We start from the raw sequence: 25,023 nt of genomic DNA, 5'->3' as shown, positions 1-25,023 counted from the left end.
GCCTCGAGATCCCTTGCGGGCAGGGGCTGGGGGCCTCTGAGCGCCTCTGGAGAATCCTAATCGCACTGGAGCAGCCGGAGCTGGATTCCATCCTCAGTGATGCCTTCTGACATTTAATGAGTTAAGGAGCTAAATCCCCTTCATCCCAGAGCGGCTGAGGCTGAGCAAGCTGCAGTGGCTGCCGCAGGAGCAGGGAGTGGGGGAGGGGCCTGGATCTGCACCGCAGCATGCTGGCGTGTGCAAATCTGCACGTGTGCAAACGCAGGTACAGGCCGCGGGGCCGTGAGCACACGTCCGTCCGTGGGCACGGGGACCCCACCCACCGGGAGTCAGCCAGGCACGCGGGGACCAGCCACCTACCTTCTCCACATGGCCAGCACGCTCATCACGGAGCCCAGGACCAGGAGGGCTGAGACGGTCACCACGGTGACAACGACCGCAGGGTTGTGGTCCCTGGGCCCGGAGGTGGCTGGGGGTAAAGCAGGAGGCTGAGGCAGGCAGAGGGCCAGGCTCCTGGGGGCGCCCCGGGGCCCAGGGAGCTTCCTCCTCTCCCAGGCTCGGGCGCCTCCACTGCGCTCCAGCTGTGCGACAGAGGACCCCAGGGTCCGGACAGGCAGGCCTGGGCCTCCCTTGTCGCCTTTCAGTTGGACACCGTAGCTCTGCAGGGGGAGCGGCCACTCACGGAGCTCCCAGCCGCAGGCAGTTACAGTAAGAGTTAACATTTAAGGTCCTGTGCCCCGGGGCCTTAACTAAACCATCCCGTTGCACCTGCACCGTCGCACCTGCACCGTCACAACAAGCCAGGCAGGCCGTGTTGTCTCCATTTCACAGCTGGGTTGACCGACATTGATATAAGTCACCTGCTTTGTCCGAGGCCCCACGACTAATAAATGGTGAACCTAAGACTTGAACCTGATTCCAAAAGCCTCTACGGTGAACTATTTCCCCAAGAGAGGGGCCCCGAAGACCCCAGGCTCTCAAGCCCATCTATCTATCCCTCCATCCCTCTATTCATCCATCCAACATGTGGATGACAGGCTGGCGCCAGCCCTCGGGACACAGTGATGAATGGCCCAGAATCCCTGCCCCAGAGGAGTGCTCAGACCAGGGAGGGAGACAAAGTCCTCGCTGCAGAATGAACAGACACAGAGAGCTGAGCAGAGGCTCACCCGTGTCTTCCTGAAGCCTGAGAGGAAGGATTCGCAGATAAGGTGGGGCATCTGCCCTGGGCCTGGGAGCCCGGAAGGGTTTGGTGGTGCTGGGGCGCCCACGCTAGGTCTGGGAAACACAGAGCCTCCCCGTGGCGCTGGGAAAACAGGCTGCGTGGGGGCCCAGAGCGGCCAGATGTGAGGCTGGACAGGGGAAGGAGAAAGGGAACCAGGGGGGCAAGACAGCATCTGAAGGGCCTGGGATGCCAGGCCAGGGAGCCGGGACACCATCCTGAGGGTGACGGGGAGCCAGGGAGCCACAGACAGAGTTCCTGGCCCAGGGGAACAGGATGATGCTATCTGCTGGTGGGTGGGCAGCAAGGATGGGCAGGAGGGGCCCAGGAGGGGTCCCGGTTTGGGAAAACTATTGAGGATGGGGAAGATGTTGCGTAGCCCTGAAGACTCCATTGAGACCAGATGAGACGTGGGACACAGGACTCGGGCCAGCTCCGGGCTCCAGGCTCAGGGACAAGGAGGGCGGGTGCAGCGCAGCGTCCAGGGAGCGAGGGTCAACAGGGGGAGGGGAGGGGTATTTCCTAGGGGAGGATCCGCAGGGGCTGGGTGGCTGGGCCACAGGGGGCGGGGAGGGGGCTCACAGCTGGGAGATGAGGTCAGATCCCCACGGCTGTTAGGAGGATGTCACAGCCACGTGACAAGGGACAGAAGAGGAAGGGAGGGTCAGAGACCAACAAGGCCAAGGTCAGTGAGGGGATCGTAGAGCCCACGGTTGCAGAGGTGTGGACGGGACCCGGGGTCTGGCCGGGCCCGAGGTGGGTGGAGCTGCCAAGAACTGTTTGAGATGCAGTGTCCACGGGGACAGGCCTCTGAGACGCGCCCAGGGATTCCCCACCTCTTGGTATTCAGTCCCTCAAGGGTGGGTTTGACATAGTGACTTGTTTCTAATGAATAGAAGGCAGCCAAAGGGATAGGATGTCACCTCCAAGATGAGGCGACAAGAGAGATGGTGGTTTGGCTTAAGAAACCCCCACCCCGGGGCAGCCCAGGTGGCGCAGCGGTTTAGCGCCGCCTGCAGCCTGGGGTGTGATCCTGGGGACCTGGATCGAGTCCCACATCAGGCTCCCTGCATGGAGCCTGCTTCTCCCTCTGGCTGTGCCTCTGCCTCCTCCGCCGCCCCTCTCTTTCTGTCTCTACAAATAAATAAATAAAATCTTTAAAAAAAAAAAAAAAAAAAGAAACCCCCACCCCTTGGGATCCCTGGGTGGCGCAGTGGTTTGGCGCCTGCCTTTGGCCCAGGGCGCGATCCTGGAGACCCAGGATCGAATCCCACGTCCGGCTCCCGGTGCATGGAGCCTGCTTCTCCCTCTGCCTGTGTCTCTGACTCTCTCTCTCTCTCTCTCTCTGTGTGACTGTCATAAGTAAATAAAAAAAAAAATTAAAAAAAAAGAAACCCCCACCCCAGTCCCTCACTCGCAGTCTCTGAAAGAATCGAGTTGCTGTGTGATGAGGAGCCCTAGGGAGAAGCCCAAGGGGCGGAGAACTGCGTGCATCGAGCAAAAAACAGCCTGTGAGAACCCGAGCCTTGAGATGACCACAGCACGAGGGGCCCTGAGCCAGTGGCGCCCCGTTAAGCTGCACCCAGAGAGGCCTGGCCTGCAAAAACCACCAGAGAACAAATGTCTGCGGTTTGCAGCCCCTCGCCTTGGGGTAACTCGTTATGCAGCAGTGGGTAGCTGATACGGTCCTTCATCGTGCTCCTGCGTTAGGGTCCCGGCTCACTGGGGGAAGGGCTCTGCAGACCGGGAGACCTATTCCCCCAGAGCCAGGGCCACAGCACAGGAGGCCGGGGGTCCGAGCAGTGTCTACTCACCGAGAAGCACCAGGTGAACGGAAATCTTCAGCCCTTTCCAGCTAACAGCCCCCAGCTCCCGCCTCGACCTCCCTCACTCCAGCCAAACCTGGGCGCCTCTGCTCGCATGGGATTCCTCTACCCAAAATGTTTTCCCTGCCCACCTCCACACGTCGAATGCTCCCCAGCCTTCAAGACGGGGCTCTAATCTCCCCCTGCCCGCACCTGGCCGAGGTCTGGCACAGACAGGCGTTCGAGCAAGAAGTGCTGTCTCTCTTCCCAGAACCCAAACTCCCTCAACATTTTATCTCCACCTCCCTTTGGGCTCAGAGCTCTTCCTATCTTGGATTAGACTCATGTAGCAGGTTGGAAAGAATTATTATCTTGACAGCTGGTGTCAGAATGCCTCTTAGGGGGAACTGCCTTTGCCCAGGAAAATACTTTCATGAACTGCTCGAGGCAGATAGAGGTGAGACCCTGAGGGCAGGGTTAGCAGCAGGCAAAACCGCCAAAGCCACAGCTAAGCAGCTCATCTCTCCCCATGAAAGGGGATTTGGGGGTGGCTGGGGGAGAATAGGAGCCAGGGGACGGAGGTGAAGGGACCAAGCAGGTAGCACAGGGTATCTGATGTTCAGCTTTTGTTCTGTCATGTGTCCAGGTAACAGCACTATTGGAGAAATTATTCGCGTACCATACAACTCCCCCCATGGAACGCAGGCAATCCTCGCTTTGTGTTGTTTTGTTTATGGCTGTAGCACAACCCCTTTGTGTCCCCAACCTTCAGTGACGTGTGCTTCTCACTCCAAGGCCCAGTGGGGAAAGGGGTGGCATCCCACAGTTGAGTCTATGTCACGGCAGAGAGGGACAAGCAGAACGGGAAAGAATCTAGCCGTCAGAGCAAGAAGGGACCACGAGGCTAAACCTCCTCCCAAGAAAATAGCAAGAATCTTGGAGAGGGCACGGGATGTTTGTAGAAGACATGGGAGGTCCTGAGAGGCTGGGAGACCACAGCTGAGACATGGCTTCTGCAGCCCCTACTCCGTGAGCTCCCCAAGGACAGGCCCCCCATTTAATTCACGGCATGAATAGGCCCTAGTGGGTGGATTCGAAATTCATTAATTATTTAGGCTGTCATTAAACCGTTCTGCAGGCTCCCTTAATTGCACAGATAACCACCCCCTCCCCAGGCTGTGTCCCCACCCCAGCCCCATCCGGGGAAGAGTTTTCCCTGCCCAGACCCTGCCCACTCACGCACACCACTTACCCTCCCCTGGGGTCTGCACTTCAATGGAGGGATTGAAGCTCTGGGTCTCCCAGGAGGGTCCCGGGGAAGCCGCCCGGATCTGAAAGACGTAGCGGGTAGCCGGCTTCAGGTTGGTGACAGTGACCGCAGGTGCCCCTGTCTTCACCGTGGAGTAAGTCTGTTCACTCTGACCCTGAGGAAGGACCAAGATGTGAGGCCTGGATCCAGGGCCAGACCCGAGCTGCTTGGAGAATGATGGGGGCGTGGGGCGGGCGAGGGGTGGAGAAGTGCCTTTAGTCCTTAGTTGAGCTCACAGCAGGACCCTCCACAGTCTGGGGAGGGTCCCCACAGGTTTCTTCCGTAGGCTCCCCAACCCCTCTCTCCATCCAGGCTCCCACCTGCAGTCAACAGTCCCTGAGGCTAAGAGCAGTAAGAGAAACTTTAGAGAAGACACTAGACCCCCTTCTTGGGGACGGACATCAGGCACTGGCGGTCCAGAGGCTGAGTTGGGCCTGATGCCTCAGAGGAATGAGAAAAGGCCTGACACCTGCCCGGCCCCTGTCGGCTCACAAAAGCTTTTCCTTCTCTTTGTCATCTGGTTTTCACAAGGTCCTGCAAGTCACGAATTCACAGACAAGGAATCCGGCACAGAAAGGTAGAGAGCCCGCCTGAGGCCCCCACTGGACAGTGGGGACAGTGACAACTGTCACGGAGTGAGTGTCAGCTCACTGCCAGCTGCTATGCTAGGCTCTTTAGAGGCCTGGCTACGTACAGCGCTCGCAACAGCAATTCTTTCGTCTTTGGTAGGTGACAGTCACATCAAGGAAGGGTCAGAATGACACCGTCTTGATGCCTTCAGGTTGCGTGCTCTATCTCTATATCACACGGCCGCCGGCGCGTCTGATGCTGTGTCCTGGAGACGCAGCCATCATTTTGTCTCTGCCCGCCGCCCTCCCACCTTATTAGAGCCCCTGCCACTCCCACGGCCCCCTGTCATCACATGGCCCAGTTCTGTGGCCACCGTATTCAGGCTTGGGGCAGAAACTGGGCCAATCAGCATCTCCCTTCCAGGTATCTGAATGGCCATGGAAAGATAGTGAGACAGTGGCTGCAGGTGGGACCTCTGAGACTGGCGAGGGGGGTGGGAGTGGGCGGAGCAAAGAGGCAAGGCTGCCAACCCGGGCAGCTGTCACGTGCCCTGAGCAAGCCCCCGGGCAGAGGACGCAGGACTGGTGTGCACACAGAAGTGCAGGTGAGGAGCCGCCTCCGACACCTGTGGTCCCTGGGTTCCGGGCGATGCCCCTGCAGCCCTTGAAACAGAGCTCCTGTTGTACAGACTCTGCTTTTCTTTTCAAGGGTTTTTGTTCCCTCAAATTCACACCCCCTTAGGGCCTGGAGCACCCAGCCAGCTCAGCTTCGGGACTCTGTCTCTATGCCCTGACAACCCCACCCCCAGTGTCGGTTCAGCTCCCAGCCCTATGCTGAAAGGCCCCACCTCTCCTTCTCCCAGGACAGGCCTCTGCCTCGAGCTGCAGACCCACAAAGCCCACCCAGAGGTGCCAACACTGCCGCGGCCAACCCAAGCTCACCCTCTTAACCCAGACCTGCTCCTCCTCCTCAGCTGGTGGCACCTTTGCCCCCTAGATCATCCAGCAGTGACTCAGGAGTCCCTCCTCCTTCGTGTTTGCGCCCCACCCCCCAACTCACAGCTCTCAGTAGACTTCCAGTATTCAAAAACTATTATCTGATTCAGCCAAGAAGTCCCCGGAGTCACTAAGGGGTGAGTGAAGTTCTGACACATGAAATGCTGAAGATGAAAGCAAGGTTTCGCTTGGATGAATAAAATTTGCACCAAGGTGAGAAACTCTTAACTCTACATATCACATTTAGAGACAATAAATGTATGGGGCAAAGAGATAGTGGGTCGGGACATAGCTCCATTTGTCAAGTCGAGGCTGAACTGCAACCACAGATTTGACAACAGAGATACAAGAAGTCAGCAGAAATGGGGAAAAGCATTCTATAAGGACCCACTGGCTGTATAAGGAGCACCGTGTATCTTTTCTTCTCATTTGTAAAACGATGTATGACACACCCTGTGTATCAGTAAAATTGTAATAAGAATTCATCATTCATTCATTGCTCTGGAGGCCAGGGTGTTAGACATTCACCAGCAGCAGCACACCCGCCAAGTTCTAGGGGACGCCTCCCCTTGGTCATACATTTTCGTGAATTTTGAAACAATATGGTATTTCTGCATTCTTTCTCTAAATAGGGTTGCAAAAAATAAAAAATAAAATAGGGTTTCAAAATTGCACGTATGGGGTCTGGCCACGGGAGACCTGCATCGGCCTCCAAGGGAAGGTTCTCAGGGGGCTGCAAACAGCAGGCAAAGCGGTGACGATGGAGGTTGCAGAGTGGTGAGGAGCGAGGGGGGACCAGCAGGTGGGCGGCCGCGCCCTGCACCCAGCGGGAGGCCACCTAGGAGGCCGGGGATTTGCTCACGACGGAAGGTAAGGAGGCTTTTGCAGAGAGAAGGTAGGGAAGGAAGCAGAGGCGCCGAGGGGACCGACCTCAGCCCCCGAAGGCAGCCCCAGGTCCCGCCCCAGACCCCGCCTCACCTTCTCGTAGTATCGGATCTCGTACTCGGTGCCGTTAGCCCCCGGGGCTCCGGCGGGGACGGGCTCCCGCCACGACAGGGACACGCTCTGGGGCTCCACTCGGTCCCTGCGGATCTCATCCTCCTCCCAGGGCGCTGAAAGTAAGGAAGGCGGGGGGGTCTCCGCGGGATCCCACCGCTGGATGCCACCGCGGGACAGGGGCAGGGGCAGGGGCAGGGGCAGGGGCAGGGGGCTGGAAGGGCGGGGCCAAGGGGCGGGGCTGCGGACAGGGGCGGGGCCAAGGGGCGGGGGCTGCAGGCAGGGGGCGGGCCCAAGGGGCGGGGCTGCGGGCAGGGGCGGGGCCAGGGCGGAGCGTGTGGGTAGGGGCGGGGCCAAGGGGCGGGGTACGCACGCGAGGGGCGGGGCGTGCGTGTGGTGGGCGGGGCCAGAGGCTCCTGGGGCGTGGCCTCCGCTGTCCAGTCCTGAAACCGGAGGCAAGGGAGGCTGCTCACCCCCCAGCTCTCAGCTCGCCCTGTTTCTGCTTCTGGGAGGAGGGGGGGGACGCGGGCAAGCCACCTGCTGCCTGCCCACCCCCTGCCCTCCAGCAGCCCTAGTGGCGGCTGGTTCTAACTCTCCAGGTTCTTTCTACACTTTCTGTGGTTTGGAGACATTAAAGAGCACAGGAGGCAGATAAACAACCTCCTTAGCTCTTCTAACAGTCTGGTCAAGAGGCAATACACTGGGCGCACTAGGGACCGCAGGAAACTACCTCGTCATAATAGAGACCATATATGAAAAGCCACAATGAACATGCTCAAAGGTGGTAAACTGAAAGCCTTCCCTTGAAGATCAGGACCGAGGCAAGGATGTCCACGCTTGCACTTCTATTTAACATAGTACCGAAGTCCTAGCCAGAGAGCTTCGGCAAGAGAAAGAAACCAAAGGCACTGAGATTGGAAAGAAAGAAGTAAAGTTATTTCAGTCCGCGGGTGACATAATCTTGTACATAGAGAAAATCCATAATCTTGTATGTAGAGAAAATCCTAAGAATTCCACAAAAGCACTGTTAGAAATAAGTGAATACAGCAAAGTTGCAGGATACAAAGCCAACACGCAAAAATCAGTGGTGTTTCCACACACTAACAATGAATGATCTGAAAAGGAAATGAAAAAAAAATCTCGCTTATAATTGCAGCAAAAAGAATAAAATACTTAGGAATAAACTACACAAAAAATGAGCAAACATTGCTGAAAGAAATTAAAGAAGAATAAATGGAAAGACATCGTGTTTATGGAGTGGAACACTTAATATTGTTACAATATCCTTGTTACCCAAAATGACCTACAAATTCAGTTCAGGTCCTATCAAAACCTCAAAGGTGTTTTCTGCAGAAATAGAAAAGAAATCCTAAAATTCATATAGAAAATCAAAGGACTATGAATAGCACTATGATCTTGAGAAAGAAAAACAAGGCTAGAGGCCTTGCACTTTTTGACTTCAAAAACATTGCAAGGCCACCATAATCAAAACAGTTTGTCACTGTGTATTAAAACAGAAATACAGACCAACTGAACAGGTTAGAGAGCCCAGAAATGAGCCTTCACATATACAGTCAAATGATTTTTGATAAGAGTGCCAAGCCTACAGTGGGGAAAGGACATTCTTTTTAAGAAACCATGCTGGGAAAACTGATTATCCACATGCAAGAGAATGAAGTGGACCCTTACCTCACACCACATATAAAATCTAGAATGAAATGAATTATAGACCTAAATGTACAACCTGTAACTATAAAAGTCCTAGAACAAGAAAATAAGTAAAATTTGTCATATAGAAAATGAGAGGGGCGCCTGGGTGGTTGAGTGCCTGCCTTTGGCTTAGGGCGTGGTCCTGGGGTCCTGGGACCCAGTCCCACCTCGGGTTCCCTGCAGGGAGCCTGATTCTCCCTCTACCTGTGTCTCTGCCTCTCTGTGTGTCTCTCATGAATAGATAAAATCTATAAATAAATAAATAAATAAATAAATAAATAAATAAATAAATCTATCTCCTGGAGAAAATATAGAGGGGTGCCTGGGTGACTCAGTCAGTTAAGAGTCTGACTTTTTTTTAAGATTTATTTATTTATTTTAGAGGGAGAGTGAGAGAGCGAGAGCAAGTGGAGAGGCAGAGGGTGAGGTGGGGAGAAGGAGAGAGAGAGAGAATCCCCAACCAGACTCCCTGCTAAGCTCAGAGCCCTGATGCAGGACTCAGTCTCACAACCCTGAGATCATGACCTGAAGCAAAATCAAGAGTCGGACACTCAACTGACTGAGCCACTCAGGTGCCCCTGTGTCCAAATTTTGAACTCAGGTCTTCATCTCAGGGTCATGAGTTCAAGTCCTGTGCTGAGCTCCGGGCCAGACTTGGAGCCTACTTAAAATAAAATAAAAAAATATTTATGGGGCACCTAAATTGCTCAGTCAGTTACACATCTGACTCCTGATTTCTGCTCAGGTCATGAAACTGCTCAGTGGGCAGTCTGCTTCCCCCCTCCCTCTGTCCCACTGCTGAGTATATATCCCAAGAAAATGAAATCACTACCTTAAAGAGATATGTTCACTCTCATGTTCATTGTAGTATCATTCACAAGAGCCAAGATATGGAAATTACTTCAGTATCTGCTGATGGATGAATGTATAAAGAAAAGAAAATGATATGTGCAAAAAAAAATGCTATTCAGCCATAAAAAAAAAAGAAAGAAATCCTGCCATCATCAAGAACATGGATGAACCTTGAGGGCATTATGCTAAGTGAAATAAGAAAGACAGAGACAAATACTGCACGGTTTCACTTATATGTGGAATCTAAAAATAAAACCAAACTCATAGAAACAGAGAGTAGATTGGTGGCTGCCGAGGGCTAGGGGCTGGGAGAAATGGGAGATATTGGTCAAAGGGCACAAACTTCCAGTTAGAAGATGAGTAAGTTCTAAGGATCTAATAATGTACAGCAGGGTGACTCGAGTCAACAGTACTCTATTGTATAATTGAAAATTGCTAAGAGAGATCTTAAATGCTTTCACCACACACACACACACACACACACACACGGTAACTACAAGAGGTGATGGATGTGTTAACTGTTTCATGGTAGTTATTCTACAATATATACACATACTGAATCATCTCACATGGTACACCATGAACACTAACAAGTTATGTGTCAATTATATCTCTATAAAGCTGGAGAAAAAAAAGAAAATGTGATATAGGCATACAACGGAATATCATTCAGCAAAAAAAAAAGAATAAAAAAAAGAAAGAAAGAAAGAAAGAAAGAAGGAAATCCTGTCACAGGCTAGGACATAAATGAACTTGGAGGACATGAAGCCAAATGAAATAAGCCAGTCACAAAAAGACAAATACTGCATGACTCCACTTATATGAGGTATCTAAAGTAATTAAGCTTAGAGGGGATCCCTGGGTGGCTCAGCAGTTTGGCACCTGCCTTTGGCCCAGGGTGCGATCCTGGTGACCCGGGATCGAATCCCACGTCGGGCTCCCTGCATGGAGCCTGCTTCTCCCTCTGCCTGTGTCTCTGCCTCTCTCTATGTCTATCACAAATAAATAAATCTTTTTAAAATGTTTTAAAAATAAAATAATTAAGCTTAGAAACAGAAAATAGAATGGTGGTTTCCAGGGGCCCCGGGGGGAAGAGGGCGAAGAGATGTTTTTGTTCAACAGGTACAGAGTATGAGTTTTGCAAGATGAAAGAGTTCAGAGGTCTGTTGCACAATGATGTGCATATAGGTAACACTACTGCATACTATACACTTAAAAATGGTAAAGTTGGTAAATTGTATATATTTCTTTCCCCAACAATAAAAAAAAATATTGGTGCCTGGGTCACACAACCCAAAACAATTAAATCATCTTTGTAGAGGGGGACTCACGCATTAGCATCTTTTTCTTTTTAATCTTCTCAGTGATTCTGATGTGCAGATAGCATTGAGAATCATTAGTCTAGATAATGTTGGATGGACAGTACTTTAAAAAAAGGTAATAATGCCTGATCTAAGGCAAGGACTGCCAAGTTACTGGGAGGTAAGATCATAGCCTCCTTTTAGGTGTGTTGAGCAGAGGGGTTTCCAAGAGAAAATACTGGATAGGTGGTTTGGGGGCTCACAAAAGCCATCTGGGAGTGAGATGGAGATCCAAGAGCCATCACAGGGTGATGGGATGAAGCTGCCCAGGAGGACGCAGAGAAAGAGAAGCTTTTAGGAAACAAGAATTTAATTTAAGAGTCAAGTAAAGGAGAAGGAGCTCAAAAATGAGGAGCCAGAGAGGTAGCAGGAAAACCAGGAGCAAATGAGATCACAGAAGCCCATGGAGGAGAGCATCTAGGAAGGTTCCCTTCTGACTCTTCCGGTTATTAGCTAGTGGTCCATGAGCAAGAGTCTCTGTTTCCTCACATGTAGAATGGAAAGAATAATGATTTTCCTAGGCTCACTATGAGAATTTTATGAAGTAATGTATATGAAGAGCTTAGGTTGGCAAGCTCTCTTCCAAGAGAAGCCCATGGTTGGCAGTGTCATATGCTGAGAAGAGACAGGGTAAGACTCTGATTCAAAGTGTCCTCTGGGTTTAACAATGTGGAGGCTCCTGGTGACTTTAGGGGATTGAGGGAAGCAGATACCAGGTGGCAACAGGGCAAGGAAGTGGAGACAGGGCATATACAGCTCACTCTTTGAAAAGTGCATGATTATGGCTTCTAGTTTTAAATGGTAACCATCTAGCAGCCTCCACCTCCAGTCTCTCCCAAATTCCGATTAAAACAAAGGTACAGAAACAGTTGGAAACCCAGAACACCACCATAAACTAGTCTTGACAGCTGATTGCCAGAATTGGGGGTGGGGGGGGTAGAGTGGCATGTCTCCACCTAGGAGAAAGCCAGTGCAGCCAATGCAACCAGATTGAAAGTGCAATTGTAGTGAGCCCCCAGGCTATGCTGCCCACAGAGTGACACAGCCTCCCATCCTAAAAATAACTTGAAAGACCTTTTATCCCTCCTCCCACTGTCTGACCCTTAAAAAAAAGGCAAGGTCTTTGTCAACTGGACAATGCTCAGCCATCACTCTCCTGCATGGTTGCTCTGGAGGAAAAGTGTCTTTCCTCTATCCCCTAGGAGGGTCTCTAAGCCTAAGTCCACCTGGAGATGGTAGCTCTCAGAAAAGACGTGAGTCCAAGGTGGGAGGAGTGAGGAGGCATCCGAGGAGGAGGCACAGCCCCCTGCAGATACAGATGGACAGCCCAGGTAGGAAGAGGCTAGGAACGTCATTTTCCTTTGGAACTGCATCTGTTGAAAGCATCAGATGGCCAGTGTACAGAGGCAGGAGAAGGTTCCATTTCAACCCCACAGAGATACGTTAGATGAAAGCCTGATCAATCCTGAGGATGGAGCTGAAAACCGAGCCCAAGCACCTGCTCTCCTGCTGCAGGTCAATGATGAAACTCGGCCAGCGCCCAAGAGGGACCAAGAGCACAGCAGACGCTACCAGAAAACTATCCAACAGCCACGTCCCCCCACCCTGCCTGTGGAGCCCAATGTTTGATTTGGGGTCTACTGTCTCCTCCCGATGTAACTCGAGTTCATTCTGATCATCCTAAGATAATCTGTGCGCACTCATGTCCTGTGCCAATGGTTGGGGTCGGGCTCGTAACCCAGGTCTGGCCAACCACAAGGGGAAGTCAGCAAAGGGGAGGACAGATTCTGGGAAAGGTTTCTTGCTCTTTAAATAATACCTACAGAGAAGAAACAGTTCTTTTTCTGCGCTGGAGGGTGAGGATGTGATGTCTGCTGCATCCAACTTGCCACCTTAAAGGAGCCCGGCTAACGTGATAAGGATGGTGCAGTAGGAAGACAGAAAGAACCTGGATCCTTGAGGACCCTGAGGAGCTGCTGGAGTAGCCATGGTCTACCTCCACCCTTGGGTAAGCTAAGAAATAATTTTTAGGAGCGCCTGGGTGGCTCAGCCAACTGTCTAACTCTTGATTTCGGCTCAGGTCATGATCTCAGGGTCATGAGATTGAGCCCCATGTGGGGCTCTGCGCTCAGCATGGAGCCTGCCTGGATTCTCTCCCTCTCCCTCTGCCCCTCCCCTTGCTCTCTCTAGCTCTCTCTCTCTTAATAAATAAATAAAATCTTTCTTAAAGGGCAGCCCAGGTGGCTCAGCGGTTTAGCACCGCCTTCAGCCTAGGGTGTAGATCCTGGGGACCCGGGATAGAGTCCCACATCCAGCTCCTATATGGAGCCTGCTTCTCCCTCTGCCTGTGTCTCTGTCTCTCTCTCTCATGAATAAATAAAATTTTAAAAAATCTTTTTTAAAAATCACTTTTAGTTAAACATCAGCTGGATTGAGGTTTATTTTACTTGCAGCTGAAAGCCTTACAAACCAACCCAGAGGACAATTCACACATTGGGTTTTTTTGTTTTGTTTGTTTGGTTGTTTTTTGTTTTTTTTTTGTTTTTGTTTTTCTTTTTTTTGGCAAACACCAGCTATCTCCTTGTTTAAGAACAAGGAAACAGAAAACACCAAGAAATCGGGCTCATGAGAAAAAGCTTTCAGAATAAATGAACAGTAAAGTTATTCTGAAGCTCCAGGACGAGCAGCTTCTTCAGAAGGATTTAGTGTGATGGAGAAACAAGTGAGCCAACTGTCTCGCATCTGCAAGGAGATGAGAGAAACCCCAGTTCCACGAAGTGGGGGCAGAAGGCCATGAAGGGACAACAGGGAGAGAGGAAAAAGAGGATGGGGTCAGGTAAAAGTGGAGAGGATGAGAGAGGCCCGTGGGGAAGCTACATGTGCATTAGCAAAACTGAAACATTTAAAAGAAAATGCACCGTAAACAGAAGGAATTTTGACAGACTCACACTCAGGATGAGAACATCAAGTAGACAAGAAGAAGGCAAGAGGATTGTTTATATTTAACTTCTACATGCAGAAAGCTGGGGGGAAACTGCAGTACGAAAACAATACATTACTTTAAAGTAGCCATAAAATAATTAAAATATTTACCCTATCTTGCACAACAAAGAGGAACTCAGTGGTTCTTTTAAAAAAGGAAAAGCTGTACAAACCTCTTTCCCTTGAGCGTGGAGCAGTAAAATCGAAACAAAATAAAAGAAAATAATCCAGAAATTAAAAACACATCCTCTAAAATGAATTCAGGCAAACACTAGAAGAAGAACATAGGTCTAAATCTTCATGCCCTTGAACCAGACAGTGGTTTCTGAGATAGGAAACCAAAGGCACAGGCGACTCAAGACTTACATTTTATCAAAATGTAAAACTCAGAGGTTCAAAAGACACTACTCGGGATCCCTGGGTGGCGCAGCAGGTTAGCGCCTGCCTTTGGCCCAGGGGCGATCCTGGAGACCCGGGATCAAATCCCATGTCGGGCTCCCGGTGCATGGAGCCTGCTTCTCCCTCTGCCTATGTCTCTGTCTCTCTTTGTGTGTGTGACTATCATAAATAAATACAAATTAAAAAAAAAAGAAAATGAACATTCTTGGGCAGCCCAGGTGGCTCAGTGGTTTAGCACCTGCCTTCGGCTCAGGGTGTGATCCTGGAGACCCAGGATCGAATTCCGTGTATCGGGCTCCCTGCATGGAGCCTGCTTCTCCCTCTGCCTATGTCTCTGCCTCTGTGTGTGTGTGTGTGTGTGACTATCATAAATAAATAAAAAATAAAATAAAATAAAGACACTACTCAAAGTGAAAGACAGGTGTCTGGCAGAGGTATGACTGGGGGGTTAGGCAAGAATGGGGGAAGGTGGGCAAAAGGTACAGATGTCCAGTTATAAAATAAATAAGTCCTAGGGGTGCAATGTACAGTATGTGACTCTAGTTAACGGCACCATGCTGTGGGGCGCCTGGGTGGCTCAGTCAGCAAAGCATCTGCCTTTGGCTCAGGTTATGATCCTGGGGTCCTGGGGTGGAGCCCCACTTCTCAGGCTCCCTGCACAGTGAGGAGCCTGTTTCTCCCTCGCCCTGCTTGTACTCCCCCTTCCCCTCTCAAATAAATAAATCTTTTTTAAAAATACCATGTTGTATATCTGAAAGTTGCTAAGAGAGTAGACCCTAAAAGTTCTCATCACAATAAATGTGTAACTACGTGTGGTGATGGAAGTTAACTAGACGTCCCGTGGTGATCATTTTGCAACATATACAAATATCAAATCATTATGTTGCACCCAAAAGGAATATTATATGTCAATTATATCTCGAATGTTTAAAAAAGTGACTGGTAATCCACAGAGTAGGAGAAAGATTTTGTAAAGCATGTATCTGGCAAGGGTGGTTATGTGTTGTTGCATTGTGTCCCCCTCCTCCAAAAAAAAAAAAAAAAGAAGATTGAAGTCCCAGCCCCTCTAGAATGTGACTTCCTCTGGAAATCGGGTCTTCTCGATAATCAAGTTGAAATCAGGTCGCTCAAGTGGGCCCTAATCCAATAAGATGATGTCCTTCTGAAAAGGGGAGATTTGGACACAGAGATGGGCACTCATAGAGGGGAGACAGTATGAAGACACACAGGGAGGGGAGGCCATGTGACTGGAAGATGGATCTGCACGCCAAGGAAGGGCAAGGACTGCCAGCAAACACCGGAGGCTGGAAGCAAGGACGGATCCTCCCCTAGAGCACCCAGAGAGGGCACGGCCCTGCTGACACCCTGACTTCAGTTCCCAGCTTCCAGAAGTGTGACACAATACATTTCTTTTGCTTTAAGCCATCTAATGTTTGGTACTTTGTTACAGCAGTCCTAGAAAACTAATACAAAGGCCAAATATCCAGAAAATAAATATTTTAAAAAGAGCTCATAACTCAATGACAAAAAAGAAAACCCAGTACATGAAAAGAGGTTCAACATCACTTAGTCATTAAAGAAATGCAAATCTAGGGGCACCTGGGTGGCTCAGTCGGTGAAGCATCTGCCTTGGGCCTTCGGCCTTCGGCCTTCCGCCTTCAGCTCAGGTCATGATCTCAGGGTCCTGGGATCAAGACCCCCTATTGGGCTCCCTGCTCAGTGGAGCCTGCCCCTCCCTCTCCCTCTGCCCCTCCCTCTCCTTGTGCACTCTTTCTCAAATAAATAAAAAAAAAAAAAGAAATGCAAATCCAAGCCACAGTGAGATCCCACTTCACACCCACTAGGATGGCTGTAACCAACAAAAACAAAAACCAGTTTCGGTGATGATGTTGAGAGACTGGAACCCTTGCACGTTGCTGGCGGGAATGTCAGATGGTGCAGCTGCCTTGGAAAATGGTTTGGCAATTCCTCAAAAAGTTCGTCGGTTTCTCAAAAAAAAAAAGATAAAAAGCTTCTCTAAGGGGTAGTGGAAAGAGAGGTGGGTGGGGGGTTGGGGTGACTGGGTGACGGGCGCTGAGAGGGGCACTTGATGGGATGAGCACTGGGTGATATGCTATATGTTGGCAAATTGAACTCCAAAAACATAAAAAAAAAGCTACTCTATGTTTTAGTCAGCTCAGGCGACCATAATGAGACACTACAGACTCCATGGCATAAGCAAAAAAAAGAATTTTTTTTGCACAGTTCTAGAGGCTAGAACTTGCAGATCAAGAGGTCTACAGATTCATATCCATAGTCTCCTGGGAAGGGTTTTCCCCCTGACCTGCAAACAACCGTTTCTTGCTGTGTCCTCTCTTGGCTATCCTCTCATGTACACACACACAGAGAGCAAGGGAGCTCTGGTGTCTCTTTCTCTTCTGTAAGGACACCAGTCCTATGGGATTAGGGCCCCATCCTTACCATCTCATTGACCTTACTTCCCTAACAGTCCCATCTCCAAATACAGTCACATTGGGGGTTAGGGTTTCAACCTATGAATTTGGAGGAGACACAACTCACTCTATAACATCACAGGACCTAGCAATTTCACTCCTACATATATACTCAAGAGAACTGAAAACATGTATCTACGGAAACGTGTACATGCAATTCATAGCAGCATTATTCATAATAGCCAAAAGGTAGAAAAACTGCCCATATGCTGATGACTGGATAAACAAACTGGTATACAATGGAATATTGCTCAGCCATATAAGGGGAGGATGTACTGATGCACGTTACAACATGGATAAACCTTGAAAACATGCTAAACAAACCAAAAAAGGGCAGACACAAAAGTCCACATATTGTCTAAATCTATATTTATGAAATGCCCAGAATAGACAAACCTATAGAGACAGAAAGTAGATTAGCAGTCACTAGAGGTGCCAGAGGGGTGGAAGGGCTGGGGAGTACCTATTAATGGGTTCCTTTTGGGGATGACGAGAATGTTCCGGAATTAGATGCTATGGGTTGCATAACCATGTGACTATATGAGAAAGCCCTGAACCGTACACTTTAAAAGGTATGTGAAATTGCAGGGTACATGACTAGCTCCAAAAAAAGTGACAATACTAAGGATGCAATATATTATGTGTAAAAACACATTGGATGTGACCAAAGTTATACTCAGAGGAAAATTCATAGGCTAAGCACTAAACTCTCCTAAAAAAAGACTTCAGGAAAGCAAGACAATGATATTAATGAAGGCAAAACCATAAAATAAATGAAAAAAGTACAAAACACTGGAATTAATAAATTTAAGAACTGATTCTTTGTCATAACCAGTAAAACAAACTGCCAGCAAGGATAATTACCTAAAATGAAATCTCAAGCTTACAACACGAAGAAAGGAAAAGCAGAGTTCACTGCAGATACCGAGGACAGTTTTAAAATGTACGTTTCTCGGCTACTGAATAAGAAAAAGATCATTGAAATATTTGCTACAAAAACACAAATTAACAATACTGACTCAAGAAGTATGGACAAGATTAAGAATACCATCGAACTTTCCCCCAGAGAAGATGCAGGGCCCCAAAAGCGGTTTTGCATGCCTTCAAAGAATGATCATTATATCATGTAAACTGTTACAGAGCAGAGAAAAAGAAGAGATTTTTCCCCCGAGGCCTTTCCCAAAGCCAGCAAAACTTGGCAAATGCTAAAACTTGACAAAGAACAATAAAAGAAAGAAGAAGAAAGAAAGAAAGAAAAAGAAAGAAAGAAAGAAAGAAAGAAAGAAAGAAAGAAAGAAAGAAAGAAAGAAAGAAAGAACTAATCTCTCTTGTAAATGCACATGGGAAAAAATGTTAAAATATAAGCAAATTAATTCAGCAAAATATTAAAAGAATAATACATTCATATCCAGTGGGGTATAATCTAGGAATGCAAAAAGAGCTCACACTGAAAAATCCACAAGTAGGATTCATCATGCCAATAGGTCCAAGGAGAAAAAAACATGCACTTATCTTGAAAGATGCTTAAGAGGCATTTTATAAAATTAACATCCATTCCCAATTTTTTTTAAAAGTTGAGTAAAAAGTGAAAGCATTATATGGCCAAGAGGCTAAAAGCATAGGGTGCGTACTTACTAGCTGGGTGACTTTGGACAATTCGCTTGTGCTCTCAGGTCTCAAATTCATTATTTGAAAGATGATTATCATTGCATTTAAAATGAATGAATGTAGGCTTCTCCCTCTGCCTGTGTCTCTGCCTCTCTCTCTCTCTCTCTCTATCATGAATAAATAAATAAATCTGAAAAAAAAGAATTAAAAAAAATGAATGAATGTAGAAAATCATATTGCACAGTGCCCGTGCCCAACAGAGAGCAGCACTCAATCAGTGGAAGCTTAGTTTTTTATTAGTAAAATAGAAAAGCATCTCCTCAACATGATTTTTAAATCCATCTATATCAAAACAGGACTGTTAATATGAAATACCAGATAAAAATCCCATACCTTATATATTATACAAAAGGGATTTTTATAGTAGACACTTCTAGATATGGATACAGAGATAGGAAAAAATATGGAAGGATATACCCCCAAGATATTAATAGTTGTATAGCTCTGGGAAATGGGATTATGGGTGGTTTTTTTCTTTTTCTATATTGAATTTTTAAAAAATGTAAATGCAATAGCAAATGTTAAGTCACAGTAGAGATATGGTAAAAAAAAAAAAAAAAAAAAAAAAAAAAAAACAGAACAAAACTGTTATTCCAGAAAACCAGACCAATTGGAAATCTCTCCCAAAAGGCAGAGAAAATGGATTAAGAGCTAAAAATGATAAAGGGTGTGACAAGATTCGAGAATCAGAAAATGGATGTACAACCTCAGGCTTAGAGAGATTCTTCGAGAGATATTGGAGCTATCAGAAATTCTAGTCAAAGCAGTAACTGGAAGAAAAAAAAAGTTCTTTTCCAGGAATAAAAGCTGTGTGCAGATCAGAAAGTTTTACTACGAACCAGCCAAACTCAGTGAAAAGAGATCGATATTGGTTACATTTTATTTCCACTAGTAGGTGAAAGAATCACACAAGCACACATGCCCAAGCACGCTACTTGCACAAGAATAAAAATCACTCTGGTCTCTGACCTCTCTGCCACCCAGCTGCCTGGAGACAGGGAAGTAGAGTCACAGAGCCACCCCGTCTCAGAGATGAAAAGACCCAGAAACCACGCGTCTCACTTCTTCGTGCACAGGAAGGTGCCCCCCAGCTGGGGAAAGACAGGGGGAAAGCGAGTGTGGGGACGGGGGAAGGTGGAGCGCTAACCGAGGGTGGAGGTCTGAGTCTGGGGTCCCTATTCCAGACTCAGAAATGTGACCAGTGCCTTCTGCGGTCCCTGCACTGTGACCCTGCTGTGCCCTCTCCCCGGGACCAGAGAAGAGGGTGGCCGCTGGGCGGGGATGGAGGCTGCGGGACCCAGCCCTGTGTTCTGGGACAGGGGACGAGGAGGGACGATTCTGGTCCTCCAGGTGAAATTTTTGGACAGCGCGGGCGACAGGTTGCGGGGCGGGGCAGGGGGCTCCCCGCAGGCTGGGGAGCAGGGGTGCCCGCTGGCTCCCACAGGGACCCCCCCCGACCCCCCGCGACCGCTCCGGCCCAGGCGCCCCAGGCCCTCGTGTGCTCAGTCCCTCCCGGGTGCGTGGGGTGGATGGGGGGGATGGAGGGATGGGGGATGGGGATGGGGGATGGAGGATGGGGATGGGGGATGAAGGGATGGAGGGATGGGGGATGGAGGGATGGAGGGATGGGGGATGGGGGATGGAGGATGGGGATGGGGGATGAAGGGATGGAGGGATGGGGAATGGAGGGATGGAGGGATGGGGGATGGAGGGATGGGGGATGGGGATGGGGGGATGGGGGATGGAGGGACGGGGGCCCCGCGCTCCGGGGTGTTTGCGGGGCACCTCGCCTCCCGGAGAGACGCGGGGCGGCCTTACCCCCGGGCCCGGTGGACACGGTGACCTGCGCGTACGTGGCTCCCGCGGCGGCCGCCGGGCCCGACACGCCGTTGAGCGCCGCCACCCGCACGGTGTAGCGCGCCCCGGGCCGCAGGTGGAGCAGCGTGGCGGCGCGCTCCCGCAGCCCGGCCTGGCGCGGCACGAAGGCCACCCGCGGCCCGCACGGCTCGCACGCGCCCCCCGGGCCCTCGCGGCCGCAGCGCAGGCACAGCAGCGAGTACGTGACGTCCGAGCGGCCCCCGGAGTCGGCGGGCGGCAGCCAGCGCAGCCTCAGCGCCAGCGGCGAGCGGCTCAGGCTGTACTGCAGGTCCCGCGGCGCCGACGGCGGCCCTGGGGGGGCGGGGGGGAGGGGAGGACGAGGGGGAGGAGAGGGAGGAGGGGGGGGATAGGGGGACGAGGGGGGGAGGCAAGGGGGGACAGGGAGGAGAGAGGGGAGGGAAAGGAGGAGGGAGGAGAGGGGGGATGAGGAGGGGGAGGAGAGGGGGGAGGAGGAGGGGGAGGGGAGAGGAGGGGGAGGAGGGGGGGAGGAGGAGGAGAAAGAAGGGAAGGGAGGAGGAGGGGGAGGGGAGAGGAGGGGGAGGAGAGGGGGGAGGAGGAGGAGGAGGGGGAGGAGGAGGGAGGGGGAGGACGAAGAGGAGGGAGGAGGAGGAGGGGGAGGGAAGAGGAGGGGGAGGGGGGAGGAGGAGGAGGGTACCGTCAGTGGGGGGTCTGGCGGGAGGGGGCATTGTGGGGACACCGAGGGGGGAGGGGCGGGGACCACAGGGAGGGCGGGGCCCAGGGCGGTGGGAGGAGGTTAGCAGCTTGGGGATGCAGGGCTGAGCACCAGGAGCCCCCCTCCTGGCGGGGGGCACAGGGCGGGAGGGGACCACCCACTCCGCCACCTGCCCTCATCCCTCCGTCGTCGTGGGTACTCTCGTCCATCCTGGTTCTTCCACCCCGAGGCCCCGGGGCCCGAGCCCCCACCCCAGGCTCCCCTCCCTCCACCCCAGCCCGCCATCTCCATGGGGTGGCTGCCCCCCCCACCCCCCCGCCGTCGGGGACACTCACGGGTGCAGGAGGCCGAGGGCGGGTCGGTGGGCGAGCGCGCGTAGCTGTCCTGGCACACGCAGAACGTGGAGGCGTTTTCCAGGGCGCGGCTGTGCTCGGGGCACGGGGAGCAGAGCGGCCGGCGCGAGGACAGCTTGTAGAAGCCTGGGGGACAGGCTGCGGGGGGGAAGCCACGTGAGAGGGGCCCTGTCCCCCACTTCCCTGCCTGCCTCCTGTCCTGGAACTGTGCAGGGCGGGGGGGGGGGGGGGGGGGGAGGCTAGGAACCCACAGCCTAGGACTACAGAGCAGTCAGTAAGCACCTACTGTGTGCAGAACACTGTTTTACTCTAGTAATTCACTTACTCCTCACAACAGCCTGTGACGTATGTCCTTTATCCTCATTTTTTAAATGAGGAAATTAAGGCTCGGAGACTTGCCCAAAGTCCCACCGCCGGTAAACGGTGGGGTTCCAGCCCGAGCAGACACCATGCTGCCCCCATGCCTGTTGGGAGACAATCAGCTAAACTGTCCAGTCTTGATGTAAGGCCAGAAGAGAGGTGCCTGCAGGGGGTGTCCCCCGGCCCCCTAGGGACAGACACCCAGGCTCTCTAGCTGCACGCGCACACACTGCTGTTAGAGCCCATCCTCCCCCATGCATCGCACATCCTCAACTGACACACCCAGCTGCAGTTTGGAAGTGGAGCCAGCTGGGTGCAGGGGAATGGCAAGAAGGGGGTTCCGGTCTCGACACCCTGACACCCTCCCGGCGACTCTGCATCTCCCGCCTCACCCAGGGCACAGGTTCTGACAGCTGGTCAACCTGGGTTGGCCACGGAGCCCTACCACTTAGTTGCCGTTGGCCTCGGCAGAGAGGTTGACCTCTCCGAGCCTGGTGTGGAATTCACACCTCAAAAGGGTTGTTGGGGGATTAAGTGAGCAAAGTGTAAGCCACTTAGCCCAGCACAGACGACAGGCACACAACAGTGGCAGTAATTACTGTTCCTCCATCGCAGGCCCGAAGTGGAAACTGCTAAACACCCACTTGAAAACCGTCGTCGCCAGCTGGGCCAGGCAGGAGTGGGGCAGCGGCTCCCCGCCCTCCTCTGGCAGTTGGGGTGGCCTCACCTTGCTCCCTGTTCCCGCCCACCCGACCTCCTTTCTAGGTTAGCAGTTTCTGGAAGGCAGGCTGCGCTCAGCCGGAGCAGACGAGGAGGAGGAGTGGGCTGAGGGGGGCTGCGGGGCTCCATCTGGCGGAGGATGGGCAGCTTTGGGCAGGGCCTCTGAAGCCCAGGGGGCCTCGGGAGTATCTGCCTTCAGAACAGAGCCTGGGACTCATGGCCGTTGTGGTCTGGTGGCGGCAGCAGGGACTCAGGTGGCCTGGGCTCCAGTGTTAGCTCTGCTGCTCCCTATGCCTCTCTGGCCTCAAGAGGCCATCGGTCAAGTGGGGACAATAACCATGGCCCGCCAACCTCCGTTGCCAAGTCAGATCTGTTCAAGGGATCTCACTGAAGAGGGGAAAAAGGTACCAGAAGCTCCCTGTCTGCGGGCGTTTGTGACACCTGCTGTCCCAGAGCTGTGCGTCCCATCAGAGACAGCAGCGGTTATCTCTACTTTGATGGGCTCTGTTTCGAAGAGGTTTGTGTTAATGGCCAACAGACACATGAAAAGATGCTCCACATGGCCCGGCGCCCGGGAAGTACGAATCAAAGCCACAATGAGATGCCACCTCACGCCGGTCAGAGTGGCTAAAATGCACAAGTCAGGAAAGGACAGGTGTGGGCGAGGACGCAGAGAAAGGGGAGCTCTCGTGCACTGCTGGTGGGAATGCAAGCTGGGGCGGCCACCCTGGACAAGAGTTTGGAGGTTCCTCAAAAAGTTGAAAATAGAGCTACCCTACGAGCCAGCAATTGCACTTCTGGGGATTTACCCCCAAAAATACCAATGTAGGGATCCGAAGGGGAACCTGCACCCCGGTGTCCACAGCAGCAGTGTCCACAATAGCCAAGGGATGAAAGAGCCCAGATGTCCATCGACAGATAAATGGATAAAGATGTGGTCTCTCTATATATACAATGGACTACCAGTCAGCCATAAAAAAAAATGAAAATTAAAAATTAAAAAAAGTGAAATCTTGCCCTTTGCAATGACGTGGCCGGAACTAGAGGGTGTCATGTGCGCTAAGGGAAAGAGGTCAGTCAGAGAAAGACAATTATACGTGGAATTTAAGACACAAAACAGAGGATCGTGGGGCAAGAGAGGGAAAAATAAGACAGAAGCAGAGAGGGAGACCAACCATTAGAGACTCTTCATTACGGGAAACAAACTGAGGGTTGCTGGAGGGGAGGGGGGTGGGGATGGGGTACCCGGGGGACGGGCATTAAGGAGGGCCCGTGATGGGATGAGCCCTGGGTGCTATACAAGCCTGAGGGATCACTGACTTCTACCTCCGAAACTAATAATACATTATATGTCCATTCATTGAATTTAAATAAAATTTAAAACAAAAAAGAAGAGGTTTGTGTCGAGGGGCAGCCTCCTGGAGCCCACCCCTCTCTCTCTTCCTAAAGGTCAACCTAGGTCAACTCCGCTGGCCCCGTCCTCCAGCGGCTTTCCTAGCAGGGGCCACAGTCTTTGCTCAGAAATGGGGAGCCCACCTTCTTCTGAGGCTGTCGCGGGGGATCCTGTGTGCCCCGTGAAGCTTAGAGAGCACACCTGCTTGGGTCACTGTGCTCCGGGGCAGTGCGACAGCGATGTGAAGACACTTGTCGCTGGACACCCTGATTCCCCGACCCCACCCCCTGGGAAACCCCCAGTCTTGCATGTGCCTGGGAGACGGAAACGAAAGAGAGAAACAAGAGGGAGACCACGGTCGTTCTACCCCCTCTACTCCCCAGGCCCCCCCCCATAGCCACGCTAAGCTTTTCCTCTCTCGACTCTGGGTCTTGCCCTATAATGCCTGATGCTCCTCCTCTTGTTCTCTTGAAGTCCTCCCTGGCATCCTCCCCGGCTCCGTGCTCCCCACGGCAGAGCTGACGCTGCCATTACAAGTGGCTTTTGTCTAGTCTCAGCTTAAATCAGAAGCGGGACTGGGGTCCTGTGTGTGTGTGTGTGTGTGTGTGTGTGATTGTGTGTGTGTGATTGCGTGATCACCCACAATGTGTATCCCACCTCACCCCACCCCGACCCTGATCCATTCACTGAGTGATTTTTTTAGCATCTACTGTGAGCCAGGTGCTCTGGAGCTGGAGTCTGTAAGACAGATCAGGATCCTACTCACCGCTGGGCCAGATGCCCTCCTCCCACCTCACCGGGAGAAGAAAGGCTGTCAGTTGGTAATTCCCTCAAGGTCAGCCCATCGAACCCACAAACCTCCATCTACACCCACCTTCCCCCTCCTGCTCCCTTCTAGGCCTAGAGGAGGGGATGAGCCACCTCGCGTTGAAGGCCTCCAGCCCCTCCTCTTCACTCTGGGTCCTGCCCCGTGTCCTCCACCCAGACTATGTCCCATCAGTCATATGGCTCCTCATTCTCACATCACTCCTTCTCTACCAGCTCTTCCCAGGGACAGAACAAGGGAGCGGGGCAGGAAAAGCGGCCCGGTGAGGGTGTAGACACTAAGGGCATTATCTATAGAGTATAGAAAACCAATAAAACATGGCCTCATCTTTATCAGCAACAAGCATCAGCAAGGCTAAACCATGTCAGTAATAAAATACACCCCTCGGGCCAGGCTGCTCTCACCGCACCCCACTTGGTACCCCACTGGCTCCTTCCCTCAGCAGATAAACAAGGCTCC

At 51.5% G+C, this 25,023-nt stretch overlaps 1 protein-coding gene across 3 annotated transcripts in view; it reads right to left on the bottom strand.

Moving 5' to 3' along the window:
- EPHA10 (EPH receptor A10) overlaps nt 1-25,023 on the bottom strand; it is a 41,529-nt gene that overhangs the window by 9,788 nt on the left and 6,718 nt on the right. Inside the window, exons 4-8 of one of the 3 annotated variants that reach the window (XM_072771891.1) lie at nt 21,248-21,403; nt 20,180-20,530; nt 6,880-7,013; nt 4,280-4,358; nt 361-469 (exon numbers count right to left, since the gene is read on the bottom strand). In XM_072771891.1, coding sequence (XP_072627992.1) covers nt 361-469; nt 4,280-4,358; nt 6,880-7,013; nt 20,180-20,530; nt 21,248-21,403 — 829 coding nt within the window. Of the gene's footprint in view, nt 1-360; nt 470-4,279; nt 4,452-6,879; nt 7,014-20,179; nt 20,531-21,247; nt 21,404-25,023 lie in introns of all 3 variants that reach the window. The other 2 variants (XM_072771890.1, XR_012005385.1) reach the window with 2 other exon arrangements.

This window comes from Canis lupus, chromosome 13, assembly GCF_048164855.1.
Source record: "Canis lupus baileyi chromosome 13, mCanLup2.hap1, whole genome shotgun sequence".
Lineage (NCBI taxonomy): Eukaryota > Metazoa > Chordata > Mammalia > Carnivora > Canidae > Canis > Canis lupus.
Note: the sequence above shows the minus strand (reverse complement) of the source record. Positions and strands in the feature narration are given on the sequence as shown.